This window comes from Glycine soja, chromosome 13 (assembly GCF_004193775.1).
Source record: "Glycine soja cultivar W05 chromosome 13, ASM419377v2, whole genome shotgun sequence".
In the NCBI taxonomy this organism is placed as follows: Eukaryota; Viridiplantae; Streptophyta; class Magnoliopsida; order Fabales; family Fabaceae; genus Glycine; species Glycine soja.
Window position 1 is genome coordinate 9,710,231 of NC_041014.1, and position 11,319 is coordinate 9,721,549.

An 11,319-nucleotide genomic window follows, 5' to 3' on the forward strand; every position below is an offset into this window, starting at 1 on the left:
TAGAACCTAGTTGAGAATTTTTCATAAAAATAGTCCGAGGTGTGAATCCTTAACACGCGTAAGAGCAATCTCTTTCCAAAGAAACCTCCAAATAATCCTCGTTAAGATTTTATCTTTTGTGTCTGCATTTCAGCATTTTTTTTGTCGTTTACAAAAAGTGTTTGAAATAATTAAATGTCTCTTGTTAAGTTGTCCGTACGCCACGTGGATCGTCTATGGTCGAATATAAATAGACCCCCTCTCCTCCCTACATGGTAGTTCTCAAACTTTACAATAAAAGCAATATATTGTGATTAACAACGATAGGGCTGAGATTTTAGTTCTTAGATCAAAATGATGACGTTAAAGAATTCACATGTTCACCAAATAAGCGTCCTCAATAGTGCATCATCTTTCCCTCTATATATATGTGGGAAAGATACTCGCAATAGCCATAGAATTAGTTGGTTTTTAAATCACTCTAAACTCTCTTTGCCTAGTACTTGGAGAGAGAGTAAGTTTCACATAGGGCGTGTGTCTCGTGGCATGAAAGTTGTGATGGCAACCACAACCAAAAACGCCAACACCATCACCACATCTCAAAGTGTGAAGGCCCTTGTGACTGTGAAGCAAAGTGGGGGTGGGATTATAAGAAATCTTGTCAATGGAGGTCTTGATGGGATCAGAGAATTGGTTGGGAAAACTCTTGTTTTGGAGCTTGTGAGCGATGAGATTGATTCAAGTAAGTTCAATTTCTTAATTGGCTTCGGTATTTTCTTATCCATATATAGTTATAGAAAAGTGTGTTAGTAATACAATCTTTTAGCATCTGTTTCTAACATTTTTTTTTCATTAGTTGAACTTCAAATAAATTTCACAGGCTTAAGAATGGAATCCATCACATGACGAATAAGACGAACCTTATTTAACATCTGTCCCCCCAGCCCCCAACAATTACTTGAAGAAATTCAAATAAAAAAAATCTGTTTCTAACATTTTTTCTTCTTCATTATTTTGGAATTGAAATAAATTTCACATGTTTAAGAATGAGATTCATCACACGGAGAATAAGATCAGGATATTTTAGTGGAAGTCATGCAAATTTCACTCAATAAAAAAAAAATTGATAGTAGAGTCTTAAAAAACGTGTCATTAAAATTTTAGTGAAGTCACCGTCACAATTGCATTTTACCACTTGCAATTTGGCACTTGTCCAAACGATAGATACTTTGGATAAAATCCTATCCGGAGCAAAGAAAAGTCAAATTTGTCATTCTAAATTCTTCAAAAATTGTAATTAAATTAAGTTATTTTCATAGATATAGGTTAATCCAAACTATACACAAAATTATTAAGATCGAATTGTGTTGATGCAAATGATTTGTTTTCTTGTAGTATATATTTCATTGACATGAAAGTTAGTATATGCTTCATCTTTTAAAGATGGGATGGTACCTAACTGATTTTTTTTATCCTTCATTTGCAAGTGAAAAATGAGTAAATTAAGGAAGTCAAACTCAATTATTTGAATAGATCGAGTACATGATTTATTACAAATTTATTAGTATATGTTTTATATTTCTACAAATATAAGAAAAGAGTAAACTGCGAGTAAACTAATTATTGATGAACCTTTAAGTGATCTATGACACTCGTGATACAATATCTTTAGATTCTGTTTTTCTTTCAAAGTTTATTTTAGAAGTTTTTAATATCATTCCCTAAAAGAATGCGACTTAGTTTTAAAATAATTGTCATAGTTCGAAAAAAAATTACATTAACATTAATATATTAAAATATTATTATTTTCTTTTTAAGTGAGTAATTCTATAATATATTTAATATATCTCTCTTAGTACGTAAATTAAAATTTTACGAACCCTCTCTTTCATTTTGGTTCTCTTAATTATGCTTATTCTTTATTTTCTATAAATGAAGAATCGAACTCGGAGAGAAAGACAAAGAAAAGTAATGTGCACAAAACAGAGACAAAGGAGGATGAAGTTCTATATGAGGCCACATTTGACTTACCAGAAGCTTTCGGGAATGTGGGTGCTGTTTTAGTACAGAATGAGGACCACAATGAGGTGTTTCTAAAGAGCATAGTCCTTGATGGCTTCCCTAATGGTCCTCTGCACTTTACCTGCGATTCATGGATTCAGCCAAAGAGTGATAGTCCTGTGAAGAGAGTCTTCTTTTCTGACAAGGTGATAGTCACTCACATTTTATGCTGTTTTCAATTTCATGGAAAAATATATTTTGATATATACTTCATTATTTCAAAATAATTGCCGATGTACTTAGATTAATGATATTATTAAATTAGTTAAATACCAACATTTCTAAGAAAATATTTTTTTTTTTTTAAAATTGAATAGCTTTTCACGCTTTCTACTAGAACTTTGCCATATACCTACGGTTATTTTTAGGGACATATACCTACTAGATTTTTAACTTTTAGTGCAACTTTTACCTAGCGTGTAACTATAGGTCAAATTTCTTGTAATATTTTAATGCTTAATTTCTTATCTTACTTACTAGAAATATGAAAGGCAAAAATAAAATTTTAAAAACTACTTTATGTTTCTTGGTTTACGAGATTAATATATAATTTTGAAAAAAAAAAATTGTAAATTGACAGATATAATGGGAGACCAAATAAAACTTAAGGACTTGTTTTATATGGTTTTGGATACAAAAATAGTTAATAAAAAATTATTTGTACAAGTAATCCGACACTTGAGTCCCTAAATTAAGATTTGAGATTCAATCTCTGATTTAGACCTAAAATTACAATTTGAGATATCATTCACTTCAAAATGAAACAACCCACTAGGAGGGGGAATAATTGAGTGACAAATAAGAAGTTTCATATATCTCTTGTTTAGAAAAAAAAAAATTCTTGACTTCTCCGATGTTTTCTCATGAAACTGATCATCCCAAACGCATGCACCAACCACTATATATGCTACCCCAAACAGTCCACATCGACAGCAATCCTTCGGAAATGTTACACGCAATATTATATGATTTTATAATATTTTATTTGTTCTTAAGAGTTCTTTTATATTATTCATGAATTTATTAAGTTTGTCATTAGCTTTGATTGCTACGTCAAGTAATATGGAAAATGATAAAATTCAACGACAAATGCTGAATTCGGCAACCAAACATTAGAAATAGAAGAAACATTTTTCTTTTGATTTCACCATACATTCACACCGTTATCCTCCGAAAAAACCTGCTTATCCTTAAAATTTATTGTACATCTACCTTTCACATAAAAAAATTTCGTTTGTTTTTATTTTCTTTCCATTTTATTTTTATTTTGTAATCTTTGACATTATATAGTGTTGGAGTTAATTAACTAATTAATTAACCTATCCATGGAACAGTCATACTTGCCATCACAAACACCAAGTGGATTGAGAAAGTTGAGGGAAGAGGAATTGAAGCAAAAAAGAGGAAATGGAGAAGGAGAACGCAAAAGCACTGATAGGATATACGACTATGATGTATACAATGATCTTGGTGATCCTGATAGCAACATTGACCTCAAAAGGCCTGTTCTTGGCGGCACCAGACAATATCCATATCCAAGACGGTGTCGTACTGGTCGAAAACACTCAGAAGCAGGTCATCTAATTTTCTCACGTGTGACTTTTTTTAGTTCTCTACTATATATAAATTTTAACTTAAATGAACTGATGAATAAAAGGACTATTTTTGTTTGATTCTGATTTTGGTTTTGATATTGTTATACAGACCCTTCTTCTGAGAAGAAAGCATCGAATTTCTATGTTCCTCGCGATGAGATTTTTTCTGAGATAAAGCAAACACAGTTCACAACAACTACAATATCCTCAGCAGTAAGTTTAGTTTTGGAATCTTTAGATGCAATTCTCACTGACCAAAGCCTTGGATTTGTGAGCTTCGAAGACATAGACACGCTCTATAAAGAAGGATTTCACGTGCCAGCGCTTCAAGCCAATGGGAATGCACTTCAAAGAGTAATTCCCAAGTTACTCAGTGTTGTTAATGATAAACAGAACCTTTTGCGTTTCGATACTCCGGATGCATTTAAGAGTAAGTCAATTTGAAATTGATAATTATAATAAGAAACAATTGCTTATAACACCATTATTTGCTTTAGAACTTATTTGTGTCATATACTATTGTTACGTACAAATTGCTCTTCCAAATTAATGTAGTATTAATATTAAATAGTTGCATGATGAGATAAACTAGTTACTACTTGCTAGTCAAGTTTTTGGCATTCGACTATTGACATCATTAACTTCATTATCGATGACTTTCCCCCCTTAAAGATTTGTGATAAGGATTGAGAGTTATGAAAACTTAATGTGTCTAACCGGATTGAACTCTAAATTAATCACGTGATGCTAGAAAGTCTTTAAGATTTAAGGTGGAAACTCTAGACTTGTCTCATTTTCTTAACAATTGGATGATATAAAAGGCAATCAAAACTAGTTTCAATCATCTTTAGAGAGAAATCAACTTAATATAATGAGTCAAAGTTTAAGTTGCTAGCACAATCTTACCTAAAATAAAGATAAACAAACTAAAAAAATTTCTAAATCTCTATATGATTGCGAGTTTGGAAATTGCAGGGGACAGATTCTTTTGGTTGTCAGATGAGCAATTTGCTAGGGAAACTTTGGCAGGTGTCAACCCATATAGCATCCAATTGGTCAAGGTGAGAGTAGCACAAAATATTTTGTTATTGCTTTTAGTGTCACACACAAAATGTTCTTCAATAATTTGTTCTCATTTTTTTTATCATGTAGGAATGGCCCTTGAGAAGTAAATTAGATCCCCAAATCTATGGTCCACCCGAATCAGCTATCACTAAAGAAGTCATTGAACCACAAATAATTGGCTATTGCACAGTTGAAGAGGTACCAAAACATCATTGACCTTATTAAATTAGATTATGTTATGATTAAAAATACTTCATTTTTGGGTACATGTAGGCCATTAAGGAGAAGAAGTTGTTTATGTTAGACTACCATGATTTATTCTTACCATATGTAAGAAAAGTGAGAGAAATCAAGGGAACCACATTATATGGATCACGAACTCTATTCTTTCTAACTGAACAAAGCACATTAAAACCATTAGCTATTGAGCTCACAAGACCAGATATGGAAGGTAAGCCACAATGGAAGCAAGTCTTCACACCTGCTACTCATTCAAGTTCTCATGCAACCAAACTCTGGCTTTGGAGGCTTGCCAAAGCTCATGTTCTTGCTCATGATTCTGGTTATCATGAACTAGTAAGCCATTGGTGAGTGATCAGTAATATTATTCCCTTTTTCCAAGCATTATGATACAACGATCCTACCAATTAGTTGGTGTGGGAAGTTTGATAAGTATTAAGTGGTCCTAACTTTATACACATAAATTGTTCATTTTTATAGGTTAAGGACTCATTGTGCAGTAGAACCCTTCATCATTGCAACAAATAGACAACTAAGCACCATGCACCCTATCTATAGATTACTGCATCCACATATGAGATATACCATGGAGATCAATTCACTAGCCCGCGAGGTGCTTATCAGTGCAAATGGGGTCATTGAAAGTTCGTTCTCTCCTAGAAAATATTCAATGGAAATAAGCTCTGTGGCATACGATCAACTCTGGCAATTTGATTTGCAAGCACTCCCCAATGATCTTATTTTTAGGTAAAGTTAACAGAAGGGGTTTTAGTTTTATGAGAAATACTAGCAATATACTTTTAAACACTTTTTTATTGGTTGAAATTGATTAAAAATCAAGAAATTTAGTGGGCAATCCAACTTCTAATTTAACAAGCCACACGTGATGTTTTTGAAATAAATTATACTCATTGACAGAGAGTTTTTAAAAGAATGTGTTAGAAACCCTGTTTCTGACAACCCCTTAGTTTAATTATGTTTTCTTCTTTTTCAAAACCACATTAAGCATCCACTTATTAATGTAATTTTTTTTTATCAGAGGAATGGCTGTGGCGGATCCAAATGCACCACATGGCCTAAAGCTAACAATTGAAGATTACCCTTTCGCCAATGATGGTCTCCTTATATGGGATGCCATCAAAGAATGGGTATCTGAGTATGTTAACCATTACTATCCAAGCTCAAGCACAATAGAGTTTGACCAAGAGCTCCAAGCATGGTGGACAGAAATTAGAACAGTTGGTCATGGAGACAAATCTGAAGAACCATGGTGGCCAAATCTTAAAACACCAAAGGACCTTATTGAAATCATTACAACTATAGCATGGGTATCATCTGCTCATCATGCAGCTGTTAACTTTGCCCAATATACTTATGGAGGCTATTTCCCTAATAGGCCAACAATTGTTAGAAATAACATTCCTACAGAGGACCCCTCGAAGGAAGAGTTGGAAAAACTCATAAACAACCCGGAGAAAACATTTTTGGAGTCTTTACCATCACAAATTCAAGCAACTTTGGTGATGGTAGTTTTGAATTTATTATCGAATCATTCGCCAGATGAAGAGTACATTGGGCAATATGTGGAACAATCGTGGGTTGAGAATCAAACTATAAAGGCAGCCTTTGAAAGGTTTAGTACGAAATTGAAGGAGATTGAAGGTATTATAGACTCAAGGAATGCAAATTGTGATTTGAAAAATAGGAATGGAGCTGGGGTGGTGCCTTATGAACTAATGAAGCCATTCTCAGGGCCTGGAGTCACTGGAAAGGGTGTTCCATATAGCATATCTATTTAAAGATTGTTATTTTATATACAATATTTATAATTAATTTCTTACTAATGCAATGTATGTGTTTTGTGGAATCTTTAATAAAATATTCACATAGAATTTTATTCCACAACTAAAAAGATTGTCCTTTGTGTGAACATCGAAATGACTATGGATCTTATTCCAAAGCTGAGAAGAATGCATTCATGATGTAAATAGAAACTGTACCGGAATTTCTAGTTTAACCAAAAATAGATGAAGGCGGTGATCCTTCAAGATTGACTCCACGTCACATAAAAAAGTTCAATAAAGTCTTTATCCAAGGTCCAAGGATTAATACTTATTTTTGAAGTAACTACTATAAAAGAAAAGAACAATAAAAATTTGCAACTTGTTAAACCATTATGATGTATAAAACTCGTAGAAATAAAACTAAAATCACAATTAATAGTTCAACAATTGGATAGCTAAACAGTAACAGTCATAAGCATCAACATATAAATGCACTGCCAATAATGGTTAACTGATAGTGTTTGGTATTCGAGGCCCAAACTGTCCTCCAGAGAAAGGGAGAGAGAGAGAAAGAAAGCTTGAGAACAAGAGAGAAGATATTTTTCTTGCATTCCTCAAAGCCCGTTCGTACATTTATAGCCACGCGTGGTGGTTACAACAGAAAAACTAACTTCTTAACAAAAATCCTAACCTATTGATTTATTCTTCTTTATTCTTTATTCCTTCTAGAATATTCGAGCGCCCTCCTACGCATGTTCATGCCTTCATGGTCTGTTTATTACATAGTCTGTCAGATGAATGGGCGTGCTACTGTGCCTTTTGGGCCTTGCTGCTTGCACCCCTACTCCACTATTCGTATCATTCCCGCTTGCTTCGAATAACACCTTGTCCTCAAGGTGATGTATTGCTTGGAGGGTCATCCATTCTTCCCATGATGTTTCGTCAGGGTGCAGGCCTCTCCATTGAACCAGCACAAGTTGCTTCAGCCCTGTATCCAAAGGAATGGTTTTGTGAGCTAGAATAGCTAATGGGGTTAGAACTGGTTGATTATCCACAGCTAACGGGGGAAGCTCCTCCATTGGTGCTGATGCGGGAGTCCCTACAAAGGGTTTTAAGTTTGAACAATGGAACATTGGGTGGATTCGCGAGGTTTCAGGTAAGGCTAGCTTATAAGCAACTGGTCCCATCCTTTTGGTGATCTGGAATGGCCCATAAAAACGTCTTGCAAGCTTAGAATGAACTGCACCTGAGGTTGTGGACTGACAATATGGCCATAGTTTAACTAAAACCCATTCACCAACTTGAAACTCGTGATCCCTTCGATGCCCATATGCAACAGCTTTCATATGTGTTTGGGCCTTCAGTAACTTCTGACGAAGTAAGGTGAATACAACCTCTCGTTGACTGAGCAAGTCATCAACTGCTTCCACCTTGGCCGTACCTGTGAGATATTGCGGGAAAGTGGGAGGTTTACGTCCAAATGTTACTTTGAAGGGTGTCATTCCCGTAGAGGAATGGACGAAAGTGTTATAGGACCACTCAGCCCATAACAAGAAGCGACCCCAGGAGTTTGGTTTACGGTGAATGAAAGCTCTTAAGTATTGTTCAATGATCCTATTTGCCACCTCCGTTTGGCCATCTGTTTGGGGGTGGTAGGAAGAACTCATTATGAGTTTAGTGACACTCAAATGAAACAAAGCCTGCCAAAACTTGTTGACGAACAGTGGGTCACGATCAGAGACAATACTTCTGGGCATGCCATGGAGTTTGCCTACTAATTCCATGAAGAGCTGAGCAACGCTTTGTGTCGTATGATGGGAGGGAAGCATACCGAGGTGTACCCCTTTCGAAAAGCGGTCAACAATCATAAAGACACAAGTGTTGCCGCGATAAGCTGGAAGTCCCACGATGAAGTCCATGGAGAGGTCCTCCCATAGCTACGATGGAACTGGTAACGGGCATAATAAACCCCGAGGTTTTGCAGGTTCATACTTCACGAGTTGACAATCTACACACTGGGCCAAAATTTACGAGTGTCACTACTCATTGTTTGCCACGTGAAGTTTTATGCTACACGATTCAAGGTTTTTCGAAAACCCATATGGCCTCCTGTTGGTGTTTGATTAAATTCCGTGAGCAAAGCTTTGATGAAAGTATAGTCTGAGGGTATCCAAATACGCCCTTGATACAAATTAAAGTTGGGTGTTAACACATGATCAGGGTAGGTGGCTGGGTCTGCATGAACCTTCTCCCTTAAGGTTATAAATTCATTATGCGATTGTAATTCCTTAGACAGATCTTCAAGAAATGCAAAGTGAGGTATTGAGAGGATGAAAAACGAGGCACTTGGTTCCTCTGAACATCGTGATAACGCGTATGCAACCATGTTAGTTTCGTCCGTTCTATATTGTATAGAGTAATCAAAACCCAACAAACATGCCAAATATCAGTGTTGCTTCGGTGTTTGAACAGCCTGATTCATTAATTCTTTTAAGCTTCTATGATCCGTCAAAATTTCAAAGTGGTGCCCCAATAGGTATTGCCTCCACTTCTTAACAGCAGTGGTAATGGCAGCTAGTTCACGAACATAGGTGAAGGAGCTGAGTAACTTAGGGCAAAACTGTTTGCTAAAGAAGGCTATTAGGTGTCTTCCTTGTGACAACACTGTGCCCATTCCTGAGTCGGAGGCGCCTGTTTCCACCACGAAGGGTTTGGTGAAATCAGGAAGTGCTAATACTGGGGAATTATTCACGACATTCTTCAAGTTTTGGAAGGCAACTGTAGCTTCAAGAGTCCATGTAAATCCTTCCTTAGTTAAAAGTTGCGAGAGTGGTGCTACTAAGGTAGCATAGCTTCTTATAAATCGTCGATAAAAGCCAGCGAGACCCAGAAACCCACGGAGTGCTCGTGCCGTGCGAGCCTGCGGCCACTGCTGAATGGCTTGTATCTTGTCCAATAAGGGTTGCATTCCTTGGCCGGAAACTCCATGACCCAAGTACTCGATCTATTGCTGAGCAAAGGAACATTTGGAAAATTTTAGTGTAATCTTTCATTCCATTAAGACCTGAAATGCAACCTCCAAGTGTTCTAAGTGATCCCTGAAGAAATGACTGTAAGGGGAAATGATAGTTAACCAACAAGTGAAGGTACCTTTTTCCAATGGGACATATAAGGATGAAGTTAATTGTGATATAGTTCCCATGGATGCTGGACATATTCTTTTAGGAAGACCATGGCAATTTGATAGAAAGATAATTTACAATGGCCTAACTAATGAGATTACCCTCACCCATCTTGGCACTAATTTTGTGTTGCATCCTCAAACACCTTCACAGGTGGCCAAAGATCAACTAACTATGAAAGATAAGAGGGATGAGGAAGAAAAACTAGAAAAACAAAAGAAAAAGAACGATAGTAAGGCCTTGTCTTGAAAGGCCAAGGGGAAAGGAAAAGAGGAAAATGATTCCTCCAAGAAGATTGTTAAGAAGGAAAATCATTTTGCAACAAAAGGTGATATTAAAAGAACACTTCTTCTTAAACAATCTTTATACCTTCTCCTATCAAGGGAAACATCCCTTAGCACGACCAAAATTCCTACATTTGAGATCTTACCTTCAAAGGTCCAAGAACTCTTACATGAATTTGGTGATATATTTCCCAAAGAGATACCCCCTGGGCTACCTCCTTTAAGGGGAATAGAACATCAAATAGATTTAGTCCCAAAAGAAAGCCTTCTTAATAGGCTAGCCTATAGGACTAAACCTCAGGAGACTAAGGAGATAGAGTCTCAGGTTAAAGAATTGTTGGAGAAAGGTTGGGTCCAAGAGAGCCAAAGCCCTTGTGTTGTGCCAGTGTTGTTGGTGCCCAAAAAGGATGGTACGTGGAGAATGTGTACAGATTGTAGGGCCATCAACAACATCACGATAAAGTATAGGCACCCCATTCCTAGACTTGATGATTTGCTTGATGAGTTGCATGGTGCCAATATCTTTTCAAAAATTGATCTTAAAAGTGGTTATCACCAAATCAGGATGAAAAAGGGTGATGAGTGGAAACCGCTTTCAAGACCAAGTTTGGTTTGTATGAATGGTTAGTGATGCCTTTTGGGCTCACTACCAAGCACCTTTATGAGGCTTATGCATCATGTCTTAAGGGATTTAATAGGTAGATTTGTAGTTGTTTATTTTGATGATATTTTAGTGTACAGTAGGAGCCTAGATGATCACTTAGGACATCTCAGGCAAGTTTTTTCAATCCTTAGGAAAAATACCCTCTATGCAAATATAGAGAAGTGTACCTTTTGTGTAGATAATATAGTTTTCTTAGGTTTCGTAGTTGGTAGAAATGGGGTCCAAGTGGACCCTGAGAAAATGAAGGCCATCCAAGAATGGCCCACTGTTTGCTTCCGACAAGTGCCCGGGATCACACAAGTAGTATAAAATGGGAAGAACCGAGTATCGAACACTCGGAACTTATGTTACTTGGTAAAGCTATTTCAGTGAATAGGTGTCTAGTGTGAAAAGAGATATGTTTACTATGAACAGGTGTGTAACCTAACTATTAAAAGGAAAATCATGTGAGTAATGATGTGTAAA

General features: G+C 36.1%; 1 protein-coding gene across 1 annotated transcript; it reads left to right on the plus strand.

Annotated features, from left to right (window-relative positions):
* Window positions 1-272: 272 nt before the first annotated feature.
* Window positions 273-6,964, plus strand: LOC114382458 (linoleate 13S-lipoxygenase 2-1, chloroplastic-like). The gene is made up of 9 exons (XM_028341885.1): window positions 273-721; window positions 1,918-2,186; window positions 3,375-3,615; window positions 3,745-4,065; window positions 4,611-4,696; window positions 4,788-4,898; window positions 4,974-5,287; window positions 5,421-5,687; window positions 5,980-6,964. The coding sequence occupies exons 1-9, from the start codon at window positions 334-336 to the stop codon at window positions 6,737-6,739; spliced, it is 2,757 nt and encodes a 918-aa protein (XP_028197686.1). The 5' UTR covers window positions 273-333; the 3' UTR covers window positions 6,740-6,964.
* Window positions 6,965-11,319: the final 4,355 nt, after the last annotated feature.